A 26,798-nucleotide genomic window follows, 5' to 3' on the forward strand; every position below is an offset into this window, starting at 1 on the left:
ATTCATATCTGTGTATTATTTTAGTTTGGAACATTTTCTTTTGACCATTTTGGGTAATTTTTAAGGCAAAATTTCCAAGTTCTCAGTTACAAAGTCCTTTTTGGGAGAGACATGCTGAATAAATACAACATGTTTTCAAACTCCAAAATAATTGTTTGAATAATCGTGATTTTAATATCGACCAAAATAATCATGATTATGATTTTTCCCATAATCGAGCAGCCCTACACCTGTCATGACATCAACCCTTTAAAGGACAGAGACGATGAAACAAGTAAAGATGTCACGGCATTTGGTCAAGAATGTGAGCACTTGTAGTACTGTGATACCCCCTTTCCACCAACGCAAACCCGGTGTGCTGGTGCTGGGCTGGTGCTTGTGCTGGTTCAGTGTTGGTTCTACACACCAACCTCCCCAAGAACCAGCTTGGTTGTTCCCAGACTTAAGGGCAAGAGTAGAGCCACGTCAATGCGTCAGCATACGACCCTGTTGTCCTAGCACTGCATCAGGCCGTTAAAATGAACGGCCCAAATTAACGCATTAAAATTACGCTGACCCAATATCAGACGTCACTGGTTCTTGTTTCTGGACCAGCGTGGAGTTGGTACTGATTTGGAACCTGTTTGTCTGGCCCGGAACCAGGATTATTTATGTGGAGAAGCCAAGAACAGGTTCGAGATTGGCACTGGCTCCGAACCAGCACTGGAAAGGCGTTGTGGAAAAGGTGTAGATGTGTCAATGCAACTCTCGAGCAGTTGAGCTGAAGGGTCCGTACATTCATAAAGAAGAGCCATAATCGGTTGCTTTCCTTGTTTCACCCCGACAGTGCACCAGAGAAGGTCACATACTGGTACTCTCCCAGAACCCTCCCAGTACTCTCCCAGTCCAACCAAGAACTCTTGTTAACTGGGTTTTCTTGGCTGACAGTCCAACAACCTCCATCTTCACAAGCCTGTATCCATGGCCAAGTATATGTAGGAAAAATAAACTTTTGCTCCCTCTGTTAAGTTGTATTTGGCAGTTTCTATGTTGGTAGAATAGAAGCCGAGAACTATAAAAGCATTTTAATGACATTAGGTTGTATAAATTGGCTCAATGGGCTCGGGCCCAGAACTGTATTGGCAGCAACCGGAGCTGAACTGTTTAATGCACATGCTATTTATTAAAGACCCTATACATTACTTATTTTGTACGTAAACTTTATGCACAGAGTTTGACGTGCTCTGACCCCCCCCCCCGCTGAGTGAGCCACTCAAAGATAATTTCCCTGCGGATGCTTTGATTAAGTGTCACGTCCTTACGAGATGCGTTGAGGGGAAAAAGAAAAGCGAGGTAAACTTCTAAGTGAAATTACTTTGTTCAGCACATTAAGTCATTAAATCCATCGGGCCCGCCCGCCGGCGTGTGAAACAGAACAGGATTTGCGGTCTAAGTTGTCGGTGAGAGCTTCTGTGAGTGCTCGGACAATCCGCCTGTCACTGGCTAATTGAACAAATGAAAGCGCCTCTGTAGTCAAAGCTTAGTCTATTAATTTCTATCAGCCATGCAGAGGAGTTGGTGACAGGAAGGCTTTCGGTCTGTGTGTATGCATGTGCATGAGAGTGCACGTATTGTGTTTGTGTGTGGTTGCGTGCGCGCACAATTGTGCGTGTGTGTGTTTGTCTGTCTGCATGAGGCTGTGTGTGTGTGTGTGCATGAGTGTGCGTGTCTGCCTGCCTGAGGCTGTGTGCGTGTGTGAACGAGTGAGTGTCTGTCTGTGCGACGCGTGCATGCATGCGGTGTGCGTGATCGCGCACGCCCGCGCGGACGTGAGACAGCCGAGAAGTTTCTCATCCCACGTGTCAGCGGCATTGGTCCCTAGCCTGAGAGACACTGCAAACAGGTCTCCTACCCCCCCCCCCCCCCCCCCCCCCCCGCTGGTATCTGATGAAAACCCTGTCAGTCTCGCCATGATGGAGACTCTGGGGGACGACAGGACGGTGGGCTTTCTTCCTCCGTTCGACGTGCCTCGCAGGGGGGCCAATGCTGGGGGCCGAGCCCCCGCCGTCTGACATCAATAACCTGCGTGCTGATAAAGAGCGATACAATCACTCGCTCTTAATCCTCTTGTAAGCAATCATTGTTTGTGTGGGTGTGGGTTTGTGTGGGGATGGATTTATTTGTGTATTTCTGTAGGCTGTTTACGTCTCCCTACCTGGGTCCGCACACACCCATCCGCAAGTAAGCAATTAGTGTGTGTGTGTGCCTGCGTGCATGTGCATACACAAGGGTGCGCTCGCATTCATTTGCTTACTTCTGTTGTATCTGCATCTCATGTCTGCATGTTTTCTTACCTGGGTCCACACACACCCATCATTGTGTGTATGTGTGCGTGTGTGTGTCTGTGCGCGAGTGTGTGGTTGCATTTATTTGCGTACTTCTGTTGTCTCTATGTTTTCTTTTCTGGGTCCACAAACACACATCCGCATGTAAGCACTCATTGTGTTTGCGTGTGCGTGTATGCCTCCGTACGCGAGTGTGTGCTTGCATACATTTGCGTTCTTCTGTTGTGTATGTCTTCTTGCCTACACACCCAGCCTGGCGCACCCTCAACACTAAAAGGTGTGTGCGTTCCCAACTTTTTGGCTGATTTGTGTTTACACTCTGCAGCAGCAGCGAGGGGGTTATTATGACAAACAGTAGAATCAGTGAACGCCACTATCGTACAGTCGGCGCTAAGTGCTAAAGAGCTAATTAGCAAGGTTTGTTGAGTTTGTGAGCTTTCCTCTCCCCCCTTCCCCAACATCTTAATTACATCTTAATGGCGTTTGTGTTGAAACGCTTGAGCAGGGGGCGGGCGGGGAACCTGCAGCGGTGTTCAGTGGGAGAACAAGAGGGATTAATGAAGGAACGAATGGATTCTGGCACCATGGTGGCTCATATGTCCCCGCGCCACCCCCCGGGGAGACGGCGACTACATGCTGCAGCGCACAAACACCGCCACGCCCGCTTGCCCGCGCGCTTTGTCTGGTCGTAATCGTATTAAGCGCTCTGATCCCCACGCCGCTTATTGTGTTTCCCCCCGTATTGTTGTTGTTGTTTTTCACCTGTCTTTCGCGGTGGGTTGTTTATTACTGCGTTTCTTTTAAGCGCAGGTCAGTCACGTCAATTTCATGCGCATGCCTGTGAACGTGAGTCGTATTCCATGCATGGATAAGGGTTTATGGCGGAAGGGCTCTCGTGTTCACTGATCTCTGCCAATTGTTGGTGGCATGCTCCATCTCACTCCCGCTTTCTCCCTTTCTCTCCCTCCCATCTCAGCTGTTTCTCTCCCTCTCGCATTCTGGCTGTCTTGCGCTCTTTATCTTGCTCCCCCTCTTTCAAACCAAATTACCATCTCCCCCATCTCTCTCTCTCTCTCTGTATCTGTTTCGGTCTCTCTCACTCTCTCTACCCATCTCTCTCTGTCTGTCTCTCTACGTCTCTCTGTCTCTCTCTCTTTTTGTCTCTCTCTCCCTCTTTCTCTGTCTCTCCATCTGTCTGTCTCTCTGTCTCTCCATCTGTCTCCCTCTGTCTCACTGTGTCTCTCTGTCTCTCTCTCTTTCTGTCTCTCTCTCCCTCTATCTCTCTCTCCATCTGTCTGTCTCTCCATCTGTCTCCCTCTGTCTCACTGTGTCTCTGTCTCTCTCTATCTCGCTCTCCCCCCCCCCCCCCCCCCTCTCCCTCTCCCACTCTCTCCCTCCCTCTCCCCTCTGCCTCCCGTTGGGATATGGGATCCCTCCTCTTCTCTATGTAATTACACCGGCTCCACACTCCGAAGCAGAAGCAGCAGCATCGTCTTCCCTTTCCCAGTCATCTTCCTAATCTGATCTCTCCCAGCGTTTATTATCAGCACACTCTCACACACTGCTGCTCCTCGCTGGAGAATGAGCCATGTGCCATTAGGCGATGATATGTGTGTGATAATGCCCTTCCTGGCAAATTACGTCTGATTAGGTACAATAAATATTCTGCCCGCGTGTGTGTGTGGTAGATTGCGCGCCGTGATCCGTGGAAGATTTAATGGTCCTGCTGTGAGGTGCTGGTGCGTTCGCTGTGCCGCCTCCTCCTCCTCCTCCTGCTCCTGCTCCTCCTCCTCCTCCTCCTCCTCCTCCTCCCTCCTCCAACATGGAGACCAACCTCTGTGGACTGGAGCTGTGTCTGAGCTCACAGCGGCGATAACATGTTGAAGCACCCACCCATTATGTGCATTGTGGGGTTCTCATGCGCACATGGCACAGCCCTACACACACACACACACACACACACACACACACACACACACACACACACACACACACACACACACACACACACACATATATGGGCGGGGGCAAAGCCACGCACGTGTGGACACGTGAACGCTCGACCTTGATACAGGATAACCAAATTAAATCTCCTCTTGCAAATATTTACCCAGCAGATGATTTGCTCTCGCGGTCTTCAGGGTAGCCGGGCTCAGGTGGCCTCGTGTTGCCCTTCATAAGAGGGCTGCCATCAGGGGGCGGATGGAGAGAGGAAGAAGAGGGCATGATGGTATAGTGATGGAAAGAGAGAAGGGGGAGGCAGGGGGGAGAAAGGGAGAGAGGGCAGGATTACAGGAAGGTAGTGCTGCCATAAGAGAGGGAGGAGGAGGAAGAAGAGGGAGGGAGATGGGGGAGGAAGGGAGAGAGGACGAAGAGGAGGGGAAGGTATAGTGATGGGAAGAGAGAGGGGGGAGAGAAAGGGAGAGAGAGGAAGGAAGACAGGAAGGTATTGCTGCCATGAGAGGGAGGGAGATGGGAAAGAAGGGGAGATAGAGAGGACAGGAAGGTATAGGGATAGGAAGAGAGAGAGAGAGAGAGGGAGGGCAGAAAAAGGGATAGAGAGGAGGGTAGAGAGATGGGAAGAGAGGGAGGGGGCGAGGTAGAGTGAGGGGTACAGAGAGGTCGAGGGCAGAGACGGGGTGATAGAGAGGAAGGTAGAGAAATGAGAAGGGAGAGGGAAAAGGGAGGAATAGAGGTGGACGGTTGAGGCGAAGGGAGGAAAAGAGAGGGATAGGGAGAGAAAGGGGAGTGAGAGGGAGAGAGAGTTGTAAGTGGGAGGGGTTGATTGGAAAGTGGGCAAACGAAGCAGAGATTAGACAGCAGCCGCCGCGTCCCAGCGTTTTTGTCCAGGGTGGACACACTGTAGGTGTAGCACGCAGGCAGCGGCCCTAGTAGACAAGTGACAAATGCAGGGGCCTTGGTGGGTTCTAACGGCAGGAGACGGGTTGTGTGACGGCCTCTTTTGTGATGCAGATGTGTGCCTCTCCGGGCTGCCTTCTCCGTTCGCCCTGTTTTCTCTTGTCCTTCAGACCCCCTCCCATCTCTCTCGCTCACTCTCGCTCTTTGCCAGAATGCTGCCACTGCTACCCAGAAACAGGCAGCACTTTTATCCGGCCTGCCCCGTCCCTCCCTCCCTCTCTCTCTCTGCCTCCACACCGTGTGTCAGGCCTGTATTAATTTGCGGCCGCTCGCTATTATCCTCTCAGCCATCATTCGTTCATCCTCTTTACACCTCCATGGGTTTATTCTGTGTTTTATTATGGAGTTATTGAGTGAGTGCACTTGTGTTGAGCAGAGAGAGTTGGTCAATTCGTCTTCGACAGGTATTGGCTCACAGCTTTCCCCTTTGCAGCCCTTAGTGATGCTCCTTAAAGCAGCCCTGTTGTGAAACCTACATCTCTCTCCCTCCATCCATCCACCCATCTGTCAAACACATGTCCAATGCATCAATACCTATAGACCCCCTCCATCTCTATATCACTCTGTCCTTCATTACCTCTGTCTCTCAAGATTCGTTCTCTTTATTTCTCCCTCTTTCTCTCTTACCCGCTCTCTCGCCCCTCTCTCTCTCTCGCCCCCTCTCTCGCTCATTATTAATATATACTTATCGAGCATCGGTTCTTGGTCTGCAGCATTCATTAGAATGCAATGCGAAGGAGTCAGCTCATCATTCAACAGCACAGCCTCTGCTGCCACTCCAGATGTTTTGGTGTTGTTTGTTTTCTAATCCCTTGTAGGGCTCTCCAGGACACCTACTTACTAATCTGCTTCTGCTTCCCTGCTGAAGCTCTCCTCCTCCTCCTCCTCCTCCTCCTCCTCCTCCTCCTCCACCACCTGCAGGCCTGCGTCTGTCTCCCCTCTCCCGGCCCGGGATTGAATGTAGCCCTCACCCTGTTCTGGGAGGGACGGACTGGGAATGCGCGATGGATGGGTTATACTGGGGCCGCGGGGCGTCGGTCACAGAGAGTGATGGGGAGGCAATAGTCTGTGTCCACCGTCGTGACAGAGGTCCTGCGGATGATGTACTAGTGTGCTCTGAACTCAATGCGGGGTGCGGGGCCTATCGATTGACAATAAGATTGATCGCAGGCAACTCAATCATAATAGCTCCCCACCCCCCTCCCAACACTTGCTCCAGGTATTGATTACGTCAATGAAACTAAAAAAGTCAGAGGTGTGCGTTTGTGAGAGAGAACGATGGGACCTGGCTTATTCGTGTGTGTGTGTGTGTGTGTGTGTGTGTGTGTGTGTGTGTGTGTGTGTGTGTGTGTGTGTGTGTGAACAATGTGACCAAACTTATTCGTGTTTCTGTGTGAACGATGAGACTGCCCTTATTCGTAACCCTGTGTGTGTGTGTGTACGATGGGACCAGTTTTCTATGTGTGTGTCCGGGAAATGCGACTTGGCTTGTTTAAAACCTTGTGTGTGTGTGTGTGTGGTGTGTGTGTGTGTGTGTGTGTGTGTGTGTGTGAACGATGCGACCGGCCTTATCCTTGACCCTGTGTGTGTATCCGTCTGCCACCCAGGTTCACGGAGGCGGACACCATCGTGATGGCGACGTGACGTACGGCGCCTGCTGCGTGGACGACTTCACCCGCCCGGGCTCTGGGCGCCGACTTCATGGTGCACTACGGCCACAGCTGTCTCAGTGAGTGGGTCCCCCACTCCCCCCATCGCCGCCACCCGTCGGACACCCCTGATTCATCCAAGCTGTACATTTCATTCTTTCCACTCTCTGCTCTTTTATTTATTTATTTATTTTTTGCCGTGTTTCATATATTTTTCTTCCGGAGCTGTCTCTGTTCCTCGCCCACTTTCTCTCCGTCTGTCTCTTGCTCTCGGCTCTCGCTCTCTCTCTCTCTCTGTGTTTGCGCGTCTCTCTCTCTCTCTCTCGCTCGCTCGCTCTCCTGCTCTCCCTCTCTCCCTCTCTCTCTGTTTGAGCGTCTCTCTCGTTCTTTCTCCGTCTCTCGCTCTTTCTCGCGCTCCATCTCTCGCAACTGTTGTCTGTAGAGTTCACTGTTTTTGCCCAGCTTTTTTCTTTCTTTCCCAGAGCTTAGTTTTTTTGTTTTGTTTTTGCACACACGCACACACACACACACACACACACACACACACACACACACACACACACACACACACACACACACACACAGCTGAATTGCGTACACCTGGGTAGCAACTGTCTCTCGCTGAGTAAACGTTGGACGGCCGGAGCCCACGGCCTCCGTCCCGCCGAGAGCGCCGCTGCTTTTGTGAGGGAAAGACAAACCGACAGGTGGTACCGACGGGCTGCAGAGAGGCAAGTAGTGAGTGCCTCGCTCTCGCTGTCTCTCTCGATGTCTCGCTCTTTTTCTCTGTCTCTCTCTCTCTTGTCTCCCTCCCCCCTCTCTCTTTCTCTCTCTGTCTCCGTCACTCTCTCTCTCTCTCCCCCTCTCTATCTTTCTCTCTCTCTCTCTCGCTCTCTCTCTGTGTCTCTGTCTCTGACTCTCTCCCCCTCTCTCTCCCTCTCCCTCTGTCCTCTCTCTCGCTCTCTCTCTGTTTCTCTGTCTCTGACTCTCTCAATCTCTTCCCCCCCCCCCACCCCCCCCCCCCCCCCCCTCTCTCTCCCTCTATCTCTCTCTCTCCTATGAAGGGCCTCTCAGACCTTTGGAGCCGGGGCAACACACTCGGCAGCAGACGATCAATGTGGAACATGCATTAGCGCTGTCCTTTGAAAACCCATGAGCCGGTCTTAAGGACAGTTCACCTTCGCCCCCCCCCCCCCCCCCCCCCCACCCCTAGCGCCCGCTCAGCACTGGAGGAAAATGCTAAATCAATAGTTCTGATATATCTCCACAAAAACAACTCCAAACCGCCCAAATACCAGAAATGACCAACAGAATATTAATCCTATTCGACTGCTCTCTATCTCCTTCTCCGTGCTGTATTGTGTGTGTATTGTGTGTGTGTGTGTGTGTGTGTGTGTGTGTGCTTGTGTGCGTGTGCGTGCCTTTTGTGTCTTGTGTGGGGATAGACAAGCTGCAGTGGACGATGTTTGTTTGTTTGTTCTGTGGGTGAGTTGGTGTTGTGTTTTTCAACTGGCACACAGGGGAACCAGACCGACTCAAACAGGATATTTAAGTGCCTTTTGTCTTCACCGTTGCCGTGCGTTCCTCTCAGTGACATTTTATTTATATTAATTTCATATTTATACTTAGCAGACGCTTTTGTCTGAAGCCTTTTACAAACACTCACACACACATTCACACACCCCGAGGTGGATTCGACCATGCAAGGCGACAACGGGAGTGGTTAGGGTGAGGTGCCTTGCTCAGGGTCACATCGACACTGGTTAGTTGGAGCTGGGGATTGGACTAGCAACCTTCTGGTTACAAGTCAACCTCGCTGTACCTGCTGACCTACTGCCGCTGTTTTGACATTTCATCCCATAATGGCAAACACATTGTTCTGTCTGAATTAAAGGTGGTTTGTTGACGATGTTAAGTTAACAATTTCTCTCTCTCTCTCTCTCTCTCTCTCTCTCTCTCTCTCTCTCTCTCTCTCTCTCTCTCCTCTCTCTCTCTCTCTCTCTCTCTCTCTAACCCTCTCTCTCTCTCTCTCTCTCTCTCTCTCTCTCTCTCTCTCTGTCGCTTCAAATACAATGTGGACCTTACATTTCTTGTTTTTGTGGGGGCTGGTGCTTTAGCGCCACTATCGTGAAGAGGGAGTGTTGGTCCATCTCACTTCGTTGTTTACCACTCTGGTCTCATGGTTACTCCTTCAGGGATTCCTACACACAGAAAGGAAAAGTGTGTGTGTGTGTGTGTTTGGGTGCGTGTGTGTGTGCGTGCGGAGAGGAAACTACTTCCATCATCCGTTCTACAAGCTTCAGGGCCAGCCGAGTTGGGGACCGACGTGTGTACAATGAATACTGAGGGCTGTGTGAACCACGGCCAGATAAGTTATGATGGTCTGTTTCTCTGGCATATTTGCTGCAGGACTAGTATCCCCTGTCCCCTTTATCTGTATTAAGGGATAGCAAAGCACATTTAGGTGCGAGGCGGGCTGCTTCACGCACAGGGTTTTGTTTACTTCCTTTGTCTGTCTATCTATCGAACAAGCCTACGTGATGTGAATGATTTATCAGCTCTCGTCAACGCTGCGGTTTGGATGCGCTGTGAGTTTTATGTGTCTCCGGTCCGTCTGTGAAACAGTGGGACGTAAACATTAACAAGCGATGCCGTGGTGTTTTTGTTTCTTTCCCGGACAAGAGGAGTTTTACCCTGTCCGTCAGCGCTTTCAGCTAATTGGGAATAAACGTGTTGGGCTCTCTGAACCTCACGATCCTTGAGGAGTACAGTTTGTGCTGCGCAGAGGAATCTCTGGTGAATCAATGACCCCGCCTTAAGCTTATGAGAGATGCATTTTTTTAGGAACAATTGTGCAATGTTTCATTCTCTCTATAGATGCCCATATTTCAACATTTATATAGTCGACTTAATCAAGGTTAATCAACTGAATTCTTGAGTATCATCAATCAATCAAATCGTCAAATGACATTTACACAATGCAGTTGTACAACATGATGTATTGCTCAAAGGGTTAGGGCAGGATTTGGGCTTTTGCGACTTTTGGGGTCCTACCCTGGTGAATTAGTGATGGTTTCAGGGTTCTCCTGTACGTACCGGTTAGCATTCTTTTTCAAACCCCTTCCAGATAATGCAAACATTGAGCTATTTCCATACGTGTGTATATATGGAATAAACTATGTTAAAACAGCTAATTCCAAAAACGAGAATTCGGCTTAGTAGACAAGCGTTTACTGAAGCAGTGTTTTGTTGTGGTAGCCCTGAGTTCTTCCAGTCAGCTGTGTTGTTATTTTAAGGGCATCCTGCCTCATTGCGCACAGCCCAGCCGAGGATGAAGCAGTTATTCAGGAAATTGTAGAAAAAAAGGTGAAAAAGCCAAAGCAAGAACATATATTAAAACTGCAAGCATCTCACAAAGTATTTACAGCACAAACACACCACAGACCGCCCTCTCCCGGAGCCGTTCACAGAGGCGTCTCTCTTGGGGGCAATAAGTCTTCCCAGGGGGTTTGGAGCGAGCCCGAGTCATGTTGGAGAGTACATGTTGTTTATGTGTGGTGTAGCAGCCCCTGTAGGCGAAGATTGGGCCCTGCGCGCAGCTTAGCACTTGTTGACACTGTGATGTCGTTTACTAAGCTATCAACACAAAACATTGAACGGTTTCTAAAGAAAAACTTTAAACAGTCTCGGAGAGTCCTCATCTTGGACTCTATTTTGCGATTGGGTCTAAGACACAGAGACATCCTTTCTTGAGAATGCCGCAACTCTAATCCGCAAAGGGGCTCCTATGTTAGCCTTTGGGCAACAATGCACGTCCTCTGAAAGAAGTTGTTTTGCTTGTTTGCGGACCAAATATGGTGTCATTTAGAGCAGTGCTTATTCTGAGTTTTTTTCTGATGATTTCCATGTACAAAAAGTTGTTTCCTGAGACAGAAAGTTGTTTCCTGAGTCATGAGTCATGTCTCAAAGCGGAAAACATTTCCAGCATGTGAAATCTGCCTATATGCCATCAGTGAGGCGGAGTTGAATGTATGTCTTTGACCCCAAAGTATACTACTTTGCACTCTGTGTGCAAACTGATCCCTAACTTTTTGGAGACCTTCTCACCAGGAATCCATAAAACATTCGACCAGTCCGGGGCTTAGCTATCACGTAAAACATTTCAGACTAATAACCAATAAACCCCTCATAACAATCGGAATCCGCAAACACTCAGTGAACACAACAACAACACCACAACACAAACAAACCAAAGGACAACCATTTTGTTTGCCGCTGATCAGAAGCCGACTTGATTGCTGCCCCTGATCCGTAGTTTCCCGATCACCGTCCTTCAGGAAGTAACGACGTCACCACGCCCGAGAGCCATCAGTCACAGCTCGTCAACACCGACAGCGGTGGACATCTTAACTCCGGAATACAGATGACTGGGGCCTCGCTGGGCCATGAGGGCGCCCGATGATGGATGCCCAGCGTGAGGGGCTGAGCTTGAAGAGACTGATCAGCACTCAGGGAAGCTACCCGGCATGTCGCACAAGACCGAATCACGGAGATCCACGAACGCTGTTGATTACAGCTGTGGGGGGGGGGGGGGGGGTTGGTGGTTGGATTGATGCACGCTTGTTTCACGAGCACAGTGAAAAATTGCACCAACTGAAAGTTTGATTAGTTTCTGAAAGCTGGGTTCCGGCTACATATCTTGGGGTAGGATTTTAGGCCTAATGGATGAATTCCTCTCCGTGATTCTCTTTTGAACCATGTCCCGATGCTAAATTTCTGGTTTACAATAGATGTCACCCTCTCTCAAGGCCTCCTTTCAAATGCCCTTGATAGCCGAGCACAGCCCACCAGACATTAAGGAAGACAGCCTCTAAGTTCTCAGGGCCTGGCCAATCGTTTGAAACTGAACTGTTAAAGAGTCCCATCATTTCATCTCGATGCCGTCGATCGAATGTGTGCAACGCAAGGGGATGCTACTCCTTTATGAAAAACGAAAAACAAACCCAATCGACCACAATGAGATCGACCAACGCTCGCCTGTGTTTACGCTACTCTGTAGCTAACGAGTCGATGCGCCGTGTGCAGATTTTCCTCCTTCAGTCTCGCGTCACGGTCGTCCGTCTGTGTCCGTGTCGGCGGCGAGCGGCAAGCGCGCCGAGTCAACTGGCGTGAAGGAAATGCGTAAATAAGAGCTCATTCCCCGTAGCGGCCGGCGGCCGCCCGTCCGCCTCATTGACCGGCGCCCTAATTGCATTGACTAAGTGCTGGCGGGCCCGCCTGGTAAATGTGATCACAGAGCCGATCGATGCCACTTTGCTCTGCCCTTTACGCCGCTGCGGACGGTAAACAGCCCTCCGTCGGCGGCTCTTCTCCGTTGGGACTTTTAGGCCCGGCGCGGCCCCCGTTTTGCCTGCCTTTCAAGTCCTATCGAACCGCGGCGTGCGCGAGCTTTGGTCCCCGTCGTCCCTGGCGGTCGCAGACCCCCCCCCACCTCGAACCCTGCGCCCCACTCTGCCCTCCCCCTTGACTCGCTCTGTTAGTTGGTGGACCACCGACGCATCCCACATCATGACCCCCCCTCCCTCCACCCCCCGTCTCTTCACCTGCCCCCCCCCCCCCCCCCCGTCTCTTTGAATATATCCAGATCCCCTGAATCAAACCCAGCGTGCGCCCTGGCCTGCTTTCTTTGGCATTCCTCGCCGTGCGCCCCCCCACCCATTTCAGTTTCCTCTTCCTCTCCATCTATCTGTTGATATGGATATCATCCTGTGCTTCTATCTATCCCATTACACCCCTCGCCAGAACCTCCATCCCTTCCTCCACCCGTATCGCCAACCTCTGGGTGACATTACTTTCCTTTTCATCTATCGCTTCCATCTTTTTCACACTTATCTGGGCAATCAGTTCAGCTTTGTTCGCTGAACAGCGTTGACATCATAAGGGGGCCACCGGTTTCTTAATTAAAACTACAACTCAAAAAGTTCCTTTGCTCGTGGTCGGAGAATTGAATACGTGTTAGTGTGTGTGTGTGTGTGTGTGTGTGTGGGTTCTCATAATTCTGAGGGTCAACGTCAAAGATAATGCGTCCCCATCACCCCCTCCCCGGGCGCTGTTCCTGTGTCCTCCTGGAACCCGGCCCGTCCTGCTCCCCCCCTTTCCTCCTCCTCTCCGTCTCCTCTCCCTACCCCGGCTCTCCCAGCCAAGGCTCTCTGGGCCCCACCGCGGACCAAATGGCCTGTGAAATTAATGGCATTTATAGTAATCACATGTGTCCCTCTCCTTGCTGTAAAAAAATATCTGAGCACCCTTCATCACTCCTGCCCCCCCCACCCACACCACACCTCGGTGGGATCAGGGGCTGGCGTCGTCCCCGCCTAGGATGGTATCACCGCGTCGCAGGTTTGTGTCTCTGCCGCTGCCGTGCACGTGTGGATGTTCACACGCAGGCTGCGTGTCGGGCCCACGCAGCAGCGCGAATGCGGCTTTGGCTGTCAGCGCCATGAATAGTGCATGTACGTGCACTGCACTGCTGGCTCACCTGGCATAACAGAGTGAATAATTCATTCACCATCTCTCTCTCTCTCTTTGTTTCTATCTCTCTGTATCTCTCTGTATCTCTCTCTCTCTCTCTCTCTCTCTCTCTCTCTCTCTCTCTCTCTCTTCCCCCCCCTGCAGTCCCCATAGATTCCACCGCTGGCATTAAGATGCTGTACGTGTTCGTGGACATCCAGATGGACAATGCTCACTTCCTGGACACGGTCAAGTTCAACTTCCCCGCCGGACACTACCTGGCGCTGGTCAGCACCATCCAGTTTGTGGCAGCGCTCCAGGTGAGGAGTGGGGCGCTGTGTGTGTGTTTGAGAGAGAGTAATGTGTGCGATAGAGAACAATGTGTGTGAGAGAGATACAGCGAGAGGTGTTTGTGTTGCTGTGTGTTTCACACAGATGCTAACACTCCCTCTCTCCCTCCCTCCCACTTCCCCCCCCTTCATGTTTGCTTGTGGTTCCCTGATAAAACAACCTTTCTTGTTTAAGTCATGCAGCTACCATCAGCCACTTCACACGTTTTAAAGTCAGGCCCAGGTGTGGGCTTCCTTAAAACACAGCTGGAGCTATTCCAGACTTGGTAAAGAGAGATGGGACTGAACTCACGGGAGCTCTTATTTCACGCCCTGCTTATCTTGCAGGCTCTCAACATTAGTAGTAGCAGGAGGTTATTAGACGCAGCAGCCACTCAACATTCACGCTGGTACGATGCTCCTGAATGCGCCCCCTCTCTCTCTCTTTGCCTCTCTCTCTCCCTTCCTCCCTCTCCCCCCTGCTGATGCTTTTCTCCTTTGCTGCAGGCTGTGAGTACAGCCCTGAGGCCAGAGTATGAAGTGCTGGTTCCACAGTGTCGGCCGTTGTCCCCCCGGGAGAGATCCTGGGCTGCACCTCTCCCCGCCTGGACCGCAACGTCAACGCTATAATGTAAGGACCCTTCCTCCTCCTCTTCCTCCTCCTCCTCTTTCTTCTCTTCCTTCTCCTCCTCTCCTGCCTCCTTCTCCTCGTCCTCATCATCATCATCATCATCATCATCATCATCATCATCATCTTCCCCAGTCCTCCTCCTCCTCTTCCTCCCCCTCCCCTTATCTATCGTCCCCTCTTCATCTTCCTCCTCTTCCCCTTATTTTATTGTGCATCAGAGAAACCATGTTGAACTTGTTCCTGAAAGTATGGGCCTTGGAAGTGTTGATTTTCGTTAAATCATGCTGTTTGGATTACATAATCCAGGTAATCAATAGCCTAGTCTACTCTACGTCTATGTTAGTCAACACACACACACACACACACACACACATACACACACACACACACACACACACACACACACACACACACACACACACACACACACACACACACACACACGCACACGCACGCCCACAAAGATCCATCTCATCGTAGACACTGGTGCAAGTTAAAGTAAAGGCCGGTATGCTTTTAGTAAGACTCGAGGTTCAAGGAGCGACCCGCTCCTCTCTCTGTGCACCGCGGAGGCGCACGCAGGCTGAGTCATCGTATCACTTGGCCCAGATAGGCCCCGTAATTACTCTTGGTGCTTGCCACCGCCACATGAACAATATGTAATTAGGGGGCTTAAGATGTCATGTCAGGCACAGCCAGCTGTCTCACACTGCTCCCCGACCTCCGCCTGCAATCGTATCCGGACGATACATGGAGTCCGTGCTCTGGAGTCACGGTGTGCGAACCATTGAGGAAAAGCCAGGCGCTACCGGCCGAAACGATGTTCCCAATTTGCATTCCCAGGGCCGCCGATGTCCCCGTTGTTGTGACCGGCCGCCTTGGCTCCGCGGGGGGTTGTTTTGATACCCACCCCAGCTGTGGGGGACGCCTTTCATGAGGCCATGTCATGTTTTGAAATTTCGCTTTTCAGCCCGTAATGAAAAGAGGCGGAAGCTTTTTTTTTTTTTTGCAGAACTTTTGGAAAAGCAGGTCAACGTCACATCAACAGAGCTGGGCTTTGGTGTTGGTCACGTGGAACACATGGGTTTATGCAGACAAACGCACACACAAACATACACCTCACCCCCATTACCTACAGGATAGGGACCCCGCATGTTGACGATGGTACTTAAAGAGAATGTATCGAAACTCGAATGATACCCTGCCTTACTGTGTGTTTCCGTGTGTTACCCTTTGTCACCATGTGTAACCGTGCATAACCCTGCGTTACCGTGTCGTACCATGTGCAGTGTTTCCCACAGACCAGGTAGCAATGTGTGGTGCCCCCGTGGCGGGGAGGGGGTCGTTAATCGAGCAATCGCACACAAAATAAATTTCAAAGTGGATCGGCCCTCTTCCCGATCTCCAGTCCCTGTTGCAGAGCGAATTCTAATCGCCGACGCAACGGGCTGGGGGTCTGTGCGTTCACGCCAAACGCGAAGGGGCGACACGGTTCCCTACAAAGTCAACGTAGAGACGCGAATCGGGCAGATTTTTCGCTAGAGAAGACCCGCGCAAGACTTGATTAGCAGCGCGCCACTTTTGCCCGGCACGGGCGAGCGCGTTCACGTGGATTTGCAGCGCGACACTTTTGGGGTTGAAATATTTCAACTTTGCCACGACATTCGCGTGATGACAGCCAATCAGCGTTCAACAGCGTGGCCACTGAGGGACATGTGTAACGTAACAGCCAATCAGCGCTCCGGCCAACCGTTCCCTGCAGTGCAATCCGTTGTGAACCGCAGCATGGAGGAGAAAGTGATTGTTGCCGTTTGCGACTCCCGGAGCTTTGTATATAATCGTATATAATATATTTTTATCTATAGCAGGGCTGCCCAATTTGGGGCCCGCCCAATGTGCTAGACTCTCTCTTTCCCCCCTCCCTGCTCCCACTCCCTTCTTTAATTTGTATGCATGCAGGACCAATTTTATTTGGCCCGCGCCTTACCCACTGTATATATTATTGTTTTCCGCCAACAGCGCTCGGAATCTGCGCTCGCTCCCATTGAATATTATTCATTGGTGCACTTCCATTCCTGACCCTAGAATAACATTGTGATAAATTGATGGTAGGGTGGCGCTGTTGAGCTCCTGTCCTGTTCAGCCACCTCACACATATTTGACTAAATATACTGAAAAATTTAAATTTTGGCCCACGAGCCTCCCCACGATTACATTTTGGCCCTCCACTGGGAAGAATTTGGGCCCCCCTGATCTATAGTATCACGGCCAAAAGCTCTGTGCCCCTCCGGATGGCCGTAGCGCTGGGAGCTCTATTAGGGATTGGGCTACGCGGGGGTTTGTTTACCGGCGTTGCTATGGTTACCGGTCTTGCGTGTTCCAACGGTTTACTAGGTATCTAATCAATCGCTGTCTAATATATAATATAATGCTTCATTCACTGCCTCTTCCGTGGTCATTACAATATTATGGATAGACTGCGCCGGGTTCTCCGACGTCTCTCCCTCTTCCACAACAGGTAAAGACATGCAACGGTGGCCATCTCGGCCATGGTTGAGAATGAATTGGCATGAAGGGCGGTCAAAAGGTGCGGCGCGACAAATTCGCCTGACAAAACTTGCACAGCGACAGATTATGATTTGTCCCTCGACAACGCGAACGGGCGACAAATGTGTCTTTTGGTGTGAACGCAGCATAGGTGGAGGCCGTGTTGGGGAGAATTTGTTATCACTATATATAAACTAGAACCGCATTTCATATTAATCGCAAACATCCCGCTGCTTCGGGTTTTCCTTTGTAGGCGCGTTGAGAGGACGCACAGGCAAATCCGCTGTCAGTGCGTGTGCAATGTATCAGTGATACGCGTCTTTATCCAATAAGTGGTAGTGTACCCGCGCACCGTTGGCACGTATGCGCGCTTGTCTCTGTGTGCGTGTGCGTACGAGATTGACAGGGAGAAAGAGTGCTATGCGGAGATGAATGAACAGGACGATATTTATATTTCAAAATCTCAAGGAAAAAAAAAAGCAGAATCAATTAGTCACGCCCGGTGTTCATTCTGTGGCGCTGCGCCACACATTGGTCTATGTATGGGAAACACTGATGTGTTACTTTGTGTTACGACGCGTTACCTTGTGTTACGATGTATTACCATACGAGTGAGCAGGAGGAAGGCCATGCAAGGACAAGCGGGGGAGACTGCATCAGCCAGACCCCGAGGTTAAAAAATGTGTGATGGAGAATCAGTGTCTGGTGCGTAGGTGTGCGAGTGAGTGTCTTGTGATGTGTGTGTGTGTGTGTGTGTGTGTGTGTTGGATGTGTGAGGGAGTTGAAGGAAACTTACAGGTTCGAGGTCTGTTTTACCCATTAGTACACATGGATTGTCTTTGATGTTTGAGTTGGTTTGGTTTGAAGTGTGACGGCAGGGAGGACGTGGGAATTGCTTTGCCGTAAAATTGGTCTCACTTTTCTTGACTTTTCCTTTCTCTTAGTCTCTTGTTACATTCCCCTTCCGCTGTACTTTATTTGTGTCTATAAAGTGGTTTTGTTGGTTTTTATTAGATCATATCAATACCAAAACGCTGGCAAAACAAAGTACTCATCTCCGCCATCCAAGGAAAAATATTAAAACATTACTTTGCTGTATCTTCCTGAGGGGAAAACAATGTCTCTGTTTGACTGCGATGCATGAATATACATGGCCTTCACGAAGGTTGTAACACAAGCTGTGGGACAGCAACACCGCCACCCATTGCATCGGGATCCTCAGATAGATAGATAGATAGATAGATAGATAGATAGATAGATAGATAGATAGATAGATAGATAGATAGATAGATAGATAGATAGATAGATAGATAGATAGATGGTGGATTCAGTCAGCGTTCTCCACTCTGTGGGATGGCTCGGCTCACAGGATGCACGCTACCTATGCTGGGAAACCTTGTCTTTCGGATCTTATTAAGGCACTCCAAAACATCTCATCTCCTGCCTGAAGTGCCCCCCCCCCAAGATGGTTGAGGTAGAAAGTGAGGTGGCAGATTGTGATTGTGTGGAGAAGGTCTGAGCAGCAATGCTCCATGAAGCAAGCCCTCCTGGTCTCTGCCAAAATCGACATCACTAGTGGACATTAAACATGAATTATCCTAATTTTACACAGTTTCTGTGGTTTAAGCCCTTCAACTCTTTAACTTTAGCCGCCGCTCGTGGCTTGAGTGGGTTTTTTAGAATTAAATATGGGATTTTAAAATGGGATTGGCCTCATTGCCTTCGAAAATCAAATCTTAGCAGCTGGCATGTTTTTCTTGGGTCCTTCTCTTTCTTTTTTCATTCATGTGTGAACACAAGAGAATCAAGGCCAGTGCTGTAGCACGTCGCGGGGGTCCTTGTGCTTATTCACGAAGGTTAGTCCGTCTCTGTCGCAAATAATGGGCAATAATTCTGCACGGGGGAGGAAGAGTGCATTGAGAGAGAAAAAGCTCGGCCCGCCGTCTTCCTCGGCTCTGCATTTCGTAACAGTTTTATTATTAGCACCGAGCTTAAGACGAGAGGACCATGAGGTGTTGCGTAACGGGAGAGGAGACGCATTTGCATTAACCATCCGAGCAACAGCAGCAGCAGCCCTCGATGAAGTAACCAAAGGGCGGCGCGAGGCGCGGAGACTTACTCTGAGACTCTGTGGAAACGTAGATTTATGAAATCCCTTGCCGGTCGTCCCTTTAATGCGGGAGGGTGGGGGGGGGGGGGGGGGGGAGAGAGAGAGACTGCAGGGGAAGGAGAAGGAGGGACAGACTGAATATGATTTAACATTTCTCCATCCTGCTGTAAAGCCGCCCAGGCCTCACTCTGCCTTCAGTTCAACTTGTTAACACACAGACAGACAATCACACAACCACACACACACACACACACACACACAGAGGAAAAAAGGAGAAAATGATTTTGCTCTGCCCTCTAGGTAGCCCACCCACAACCTGCTTCAGTCGCTGCCCTGAATAGAGCAATTACTGGGTTTTAATTGTCTGTCATTTCCCTGTGGTCCTCGTAAGACTGTAAAGTAATGAGCACTGTAGTATGGGCCCCCGTGCAAAGTTGATAGCACGACTCCCCTCCGAGCCAGCTCCTGGGAAGAGACGTGTCTGTGTCTGTGTCTCTGTGTGTGGGTGTGGCCACGCACGGCCATGGCGTTATGTAGTCGGTGTTCGGGGATCACATGGGGGTGGAGAAGCAGGTGGCGCCCTCTCTGCGAGAAGCTTCGGAATTTCAGAGGTGCGCGCCACGTGACCCATCGCCGTAACAACCGTGCGTGTGTTGTTGCGCCTTGATGACGTCATTTGGTTAAAGACCTCCCGCCCACCAACCCACCCGGCCCACAACCTTCCCCTAGGTCACCCTGGGTCCTGAGAGGAAGTGTGGATGGAGGCGGCACTAGGGGTGGCTGGGGCGAATCGGAATCAGCTCCACGGGGGGTGCTGGCAGCTGTCGGGGTCCCCAAGGGCAGAGGGAGTACGTCAGAGCGAGAGCGTGGAGGATTCTCTCCCTCCTCGGTGGACCCATGTGTTGGTTCAGTGTGTGACGGTGTCTGTGCTTTGTCTTGTAGATACCTGGGAGACGGCCGGTTCCACCTGGAGTCCATTATGATCGCCAACCCTGACCTCCCGGCCTACAGGTGAGTCTCGGGGCTTCACCTCGACACAAACCGAAAAAAGCAGATTCAATGGAGACGCGTTGTACGCTGACTCTTAATTATTTTTTCTGTTTTCGGCAAACTGTGTTCCTCGTTACGTCCTCATTATAAAACCACATCACAAATGTGCCCGGCTGCATTTCTATTTCATTATTTCAGGCTACAAAAGTAGTGTGTCGCACCGTTTATCATTGCGATGACGCGTGTACGCGTGTGTTAGTGACGTCTTACAGCCCTGCTGATTGCCGGGTCACAATAGCATTTTGTTCAGACCCTGAAGTGTTTTGTGTAGCGTCTTGTTTGTATGCAAAGCAGAGTGTCGGGGTGTTGTTATAAAAACGCACACGCCGCTACACAGATCACAGATATTTCTTCTCACGAACGAGATGGTAATCATGAGAGAGTGCGTTGTGCGCCGGCGATAGATGAGATGCTCAGGATAGCCGCCGTTTCATCCGCAAGACAGTTCCTGCCGTCATGCTCCATGGCTTCCCCTGATTGGATTTTCTCATCTTTTCTTGACTTCCTGTCCTCAAGGTGCATACCTGTTATTAACCGGTGGGTGTTAATGGGGCTCAATCTGCATAATAAAGTTGTTTTGATCCTTGCATAAAGTGTGTGTGTGCGGTAGGTACTCAGCATGTTTGGGTGGGGCATTTAGCCTTTGCAGGTATGGTGTGGTATGTACTAAACTGTGTGTGTGTGTGTGTGCGTGTGCTTCTGTGTGTGTGCAGATATGACCCTTACAGTAAGGTGTTCTCCAGAGAGTACTACGACCATGACGCAATGAAAGCCATCCGGCTCAAGTCCATCGAACAGGCTCGTTCGGCCCAGAGATGGGGCCTCATCCTGGGGACACTGGGCAGGCAGGGAAGCCCCAAAGTGCTGGAGGTAAGCGCCTGATTCCTGCCAATGGGCTTGTCCAGGCGTCCACATGTCCGGCGGCCTCTTATGTAACTCCTTTGTAAGTGAATGTCTCTCGGGGTGGGTTTAAGTGACTCGTGCACACATAGGACATGCGGTCTCCACACTGACAGCTTATTATTTCATAAGTTTAAGGGGTTTCAGCCCGTCAGATGTCCCAGCGCTAATCCAGCGAGCCTTAGACCTCGCTCTAAAGGGGGTTATGTGTATGCGTGTGCGTGTGTGTCCGCATTTGTGTGTCCGCGTGTGTGTGTCCGCGCATGTGTCCGTGCATGCGTGCGTGTGAGCTAGTGCGCGTGCATGAGCGTTCACAACCCGACGCTCTTGTTCGCCCGCATGCGACAGGCGTTCAGGGGCTGTGCGTGTAAGCGTGCGTGCGTCAGCCCCCGGCTTCCAGTTCATCGGCTACAAATCCCTCCATCCAGTCAATAACCCCCGCCCTCCCGCTCCACACAAGCCCCGCTCTCCTATCCTTGCCTTTGTTCTCCTGCCTCCGTTTGATCTGACTTCATGAGCTATGCTCGACTCTCTCTTTCCCCCCTCCCTGCTCCCACTCCCTTCTTTAATTTGTATGCATGCAGGACCAGGCGTAGGGTGGGGCCGGGGTGCGAGAGAGAACCCCCTCCGTAGGGCCGAGGTGGTTCTCAACGCCAGGCCGTGTTTATTTCCCTTTTCTCTTCGGTTGTCAGAGTGCAGAGTCGATTCTGTCCCGCGCGGGCAGCGGCGGCGGTGGTGCCGGGGTTTCTTTTGTAAACACACAAACACTTGAGGGAGTTTACATTTAGAATCTAAAATGTCAACCTGCAGAGCCCGGGAGCTGTCTCCTTTCACCGTCGGCTGGGGGGAGGGAGGAGAGCCGAGGTTCCAGCAGAGTACCATGTCCCCGCCAGCACTCCCCTGGTGGCGGTGTGTCCCGATTAAGGAAGTGGAGCGAGATAACCCCCGCTGTCTGAGGACCTTATCTCCCATAAGGGAGCACAAAGCGCCCGGCGCTCCCCTCCCCGTACCTCTTAGTAAAGTGGGCTTTTATCTCCCCAAAGTACCCTCTGGGAAACCTTCCCCTCCCGGTGCCGGCAGGGTGTTCCGACGCTCCGGTACGAGAGAGAGTGCGTTGTGTTTTATGCGTCACGTCCGCGACCCCCCCGTGTCAGCGGCCACTTTTACCGCTGGCTGGGGGGGGGGGGGGGCAGGACACTGGCATCAAAGGGGGCAGCGTGGGAGGAGGAGGAGCTCTGGTTTGTGGATCTCGCTGGGCTCTGGCGAACCGTTGTTTGTGTCCACAGCTGTGGGGAGGGTGTGAGTGTGGATTGGATTCGACGAACACAGAGAGACACGCACACACACTGAGACAACACACACAGACAAAGAGACACACACAGACACACACGCACACACAGAGACGACACACACAGACAAAGAGACACACACACACAGAGACAACACACTTACACACACACACACAGACAACACACACACAGACACACACAAACAAAGACACACAGACAACACACATACACACTCTCAATATAGGGGGCCGTACTCTACAGATCAGAGTTCAGGCGGTTTCCCGCTGAATGTGGGTGAAGGTGTCCGTGCATCACGCTGACTGTCGGCCTTAGTCTTGCTCTCGGAGTACTTGAAAGTGTTCCAAGGTGATGGCTGCTCCCACAGATGGACTCATATGTTCAGTATGGATGAACAGGGTGTTCTCTCTCTCTCCCTCGATTCAAAAGGCTGTTTTGGCGCTGTAAACACACTTTACAATGCCAAAGCACACGAGTAAAATTAGATGCATCCTAACGATTAACAAAGTAATAATAGCACAAAATAAAAAATAAAAAGATTACAATCGGCTAAAATACTATATAATAGGGATTTAAAAAATCGGTCTCTCACTCTCTCTGCCTGTCTGTGTGTGTGTCTCTGTCTCTCTCCCTTTCTCTCTCTCTCTCTCCCTCTCTCTTTCTGTCTCTGTCTCTCTCTCTCCCTCTCTCTCTTTCTTTCTGTCTCTCTCCCTCTCTCTCTCTCTGTCTCTCTCACTCTCTTTCTGTCTCTCTTTCTGTGTCTCCCTCTCTCTGTCTGTCTCTCTCTCTGTCTCTCTTTCTGTGTCTCTCCCCCTCCCTCCCTCCCTCCCTCCCTCTCTCTCTCTCTCTCTGTCTCTGTCTCTCTCTCTCTGTCTCTCTCTCTGTGTGTCTCTCTCTGTATCTCTCTCTATGTGTCTCTCTCTCTCTCTCTCTGTCTCTGTCTCTCTCTCTCTCTCTCTGTCTCTCTCTCTCTCTCTCTTTCTGTCTCTCTTTCTGTGTCTCTCTCCCTCTCTCTGTCTGTCTCTCTCTCTGTCTCTCTTTGTGTCTCTCTCCCTCCCTCCCTCGCTCTCTCTCTCTCTCTCTGTCTCTCTCTCTCTCTCTCTCTCTCTCTCTCTCTCTCTCTCTCTCTCTCTCTCTCTCTGTGTCTGTCTCTCGCCCCTACCCACCTCCTCCCTGGGGGGCCGTCTCTCCGTCCCAGACGCTGGAGGCCAAGCTGGTGTCCCTGGGGAGGTCCTTCAGCCGTGTGCTGCTGTCCGAGATCTTCCCCAGCAAACTGGACCTGATGCCCGACGTGGACGCGTGAGTCTACACACTAGAGGACGCACTCGCACATGCATGAGCATGCACGTCTATGCATATGCACGCACACACACACACATAAACACACATACACATAAAAGTACACATGCACACTGAAGCGTGCTCACACACAAACGCATACACACAGAAGCACGCACAAACACATAAGCTCACACACACACACATACGCACACGCATACACACACACATGCCAGCTCACACACATACACGTACACAGAAAAATGCTAGCTCATACACACACACACACACACACACACAGCAGTAGCTGCAGTACGCTGGCAGAGTATAAATGAAGCGGCAGCCAACTCCCGCACTGGAGCGATACAGAATGCCTGTTTTTCGTTCTCTTCTGTCTTTCGGTAAAGGCATAACCTGGCAGGCATAATCACCGGGCCAGCTCTGCGTGCATCGCAGCGTTGCCTGAACGCCGGTGAAGCGCTCAGCCATTGCTGCCCACGATGTTCACATTGCCGTGGGTTCGTGTGTATAATGTATTCGTCCACCTTGCACCTTCCGACACTTACCCGGCCGTTTTTGTTTTTGTGAGCGAGGGTCTGCCCATCGTTTATCACCAGATGGATTTCGCCGCCAACCTTTTGTCAATCTGTTATGAGGAGCGGCCTAAACGGCCGCTACCGAGAGAATTAAAAAGGTGCATTCTGGGAGCGTTGTAGCGGGGATAATTAAGGAGGCAACGGTACGCGCGATCGCACCCTGCTATAGCAGGGCGCGGAGGGACAACAATAGCCCAAACGGCATCATAAACAAAATTGGCATTCATGTCTTGCTAAGAGTTTTACCAATTTTACCCTTGCAGCAAAAACAAATAGTCTAGTCTAATGAACTCAGATACTTGAGGCTGCTCCCCTGACTTTGACTCAGGGGGGGTATAGGGAAAACGACGCTGTGCGCATGATTAATCTATCAAAACACTTAGTGCTGTGCACTCTTCCCCCTCCACTATAAAGCCACAGAATTATAATGAGCTCACCGGTCGCTTATAGACAGCATTATTCACCCCTTCTTCGAATGACATCTGACAATCTGTGAACTTTGGCTGGATCGACACCAGGGTGTCGGGTGTTAATAAGAGTGAGTCACCCTCCTCCCGCATCACACTCCTCGATCCTCGACACTCGGTTCTGCCGGAGAGCCTGATACCTGGCGTGCAGACGTCGTCGGCCCGGCCTTGTTACGCTGATGTTTTGTGACGGGGAGCGGGATCCGACCTCGACCATCGCCCGAGAGGAGGTACCGACCGCAGAGAACCGGAGCTTGTCTGGCACCGGTTCATCTGACCGGCCGTGGCCGAGTTAGTGAGCACAATACACGACGTCTGTAGATGTTGCTTTGTTAAAAGATACAGACGTACACCGCCTGACACACTGGTGTGCACCCACATACACGTGGACACACACTCTGCTCCCACTGCTGCAGATTGGACCCACTGTGGAGTAATGAGCAGTGTGATGTGGGTGAAGGGACAGAAGGTCTGGGGGAGAGAGGGAGACAGAGGGAGAGGGAGAGAGCAATATAGAGAGGAGAGAGAGAGAGCGATATAGAGAGGAGAGAGAGCGAGCGAGCGAGCTAGAGAGGAGAGAGTGATATAGAGAGGAGAGAGAGCGATATAGAGAGGAGAGAGAGCGAGCGAGCTAGAGAGGAGAGAGAGAGATATAGAGAGGAGAGAGAGTGATATAGAGAGGAGAGAGAGAGTGATATAGAGAGGAGAGAGAGAGTGATATAGAGAGAAGAGAGAGCGAGCGAGCTAGAGAGGAGAGAGATATAGAGAGGAGAGAGAACGATATAGAGAGGAGAGAGAGAGACAGACAGAGCGATGAAGAGAGAGCAATATATAGAGAAAAAGAGCGATATAGAGAGACGGAGAGAGGGAAAGACAGAGTGACGTAGAGAGAGAGCAATATAGAGAGACAGAGCGATGTAGAGAGACGGAGAGAAAGAGAGAGAGAATGAGGGTTAGTTAGGAGGTCTGTGTTGGATTGATAACAATCAGAGGAAAGCATGTTATTTTCTTTCCAACTTAAAAAAAAATCAGGAGGGCCGCTCTCATAAATCATATCACATTGAGTGCATTGAAGTTTTTAAAATAATTCAACCAAGATTTAATAGTGTAATTCCCAGGTAAAAGAGGGTATTCATGAAGATGAAGTGAGCGGCGCGGCGGCGTTTGATTTATGGCCGGTCCTCGCTCATTAACAGGTGTAAAATCCAACATTGTACCTGAGAGTGTTCTCATGAGTGGCTGGCCGTGTGCGGCGGCGGTCGCAGCGCAGCTCCTGTCAGCAGGAAGCCGGTAGGAGGCATTGTAACGGAACAGCCTGTTCGATATCTGTCAGCCACGTTCCGATGTGACTCACAAACTGCGACGGAAACGCAAACAAAACGGTCGCGTTAAAAAAAACGAAAAACACACTGAATTGAGTTTCGTAAACCACTTAAGAGGTGGTATTACTCAGACGTCAAAGGTGCCTTAATGGCACCACTTTCTGGTTCTGTGATGGTACCCTGGGGACTGTACTTTCTATATATATATATATATCGAGCCGTGCGTCCCGCCGTGGCACGGCCTGAATAGGTTAAAGGCCAATCATAAGATGAAGGCTGCCCGTGTGGTGCGAGGAAGTTGGTAACCCAACACGGAGCACCCTAATTGGGTCCCCTTTTAGACCCGATGGTCGCCCATTGTGCTGTGAATAAGCAGCAGACTGCATTACAAAGGGTGTCTTTAAAAGGCAGACGCTTCACGCTGCGCAGTAACTAAGAGAGATAAAGAGGAGGGAGGGAGGGAGGGAGGAGAGAGGGGGGGAAAGAAAAAGAGGAAGTCTCCTAGAGGGACAAGACAAGAAGGTGCTAATGCTCTGTCCATTACCCACCCACGGGTTTTTAATGTCATTAGCGAGTGGCCGACGCGTGCGCACACACACACACACACACACACACACACACACACACACACACACACACACACACACACACACACACACACACACACACACACACACACACACACTCTATACTGAGGGAGCGAGCGTGAGGAGCCGTAAGCAGGCCCTCATAACAGTGTAATGAGGCTATCCCAAAGGCTGGTTTTATAACATGCTAGCTATCTGCCCACCACACTCTCTTATCTTGGCCAGACCCCAAATACATAGCGGGCTATTATTTTGGGTGATTTATTTCTTTA

General features: G+C 50.8%; 1 protein-coding gene across 1 annotated transcript in view; it reads left to right on the top strand.

The window, feature by feature from the left end:
• Window positions 1-23,579, top strand: part of dph1 (diphthamide biosynthesis 1) — a gene marked incomplete at its 3' end in the record, with an annotated part of 43,808 nt that extends 20,229 nt beyond the window's left edge. The window contains 9 exon segments of the mRNA XM_079731904.1: window positions 6,851-6,873; window positions 6,876-6,919; window positions 6,921-6,972; window positions 13,568-13,722; window positions 14,239-14,301; window positions 14,304-14,362; window positions 19,962-20,030; window positions 20,783-20,939; window positions 23,475-23,579. Coding sequence (XP_079588030.1) covers window positions 6,851-6,873; window positions 6,876-6,919; window positions 6,921-6,972; window positions 13,568-13,722; window positions 14,239-14,301; window positions 14,304-14,362; window positions 19,962-20,030; window positions 20,783-20,939; window positions 23,475-23,579 — 727 coding nt within the window.
• Between the last annotated feature and the right edge of the window lie 3,219 nt (window positions 23,580-26,798).

This window comes from Pollachius pollachius, assembly GCF_949987615.1.
Source record: "Pollachius pollachius genome assembly, chromosome: 3".
In the NCBI taxonomy this organism is placed as follows: Eukaryota; Metazoa; Chordata; class Actinopteri; order Gadiformes; family Gadidae; genus Pollachius; species Pollachius pollachius.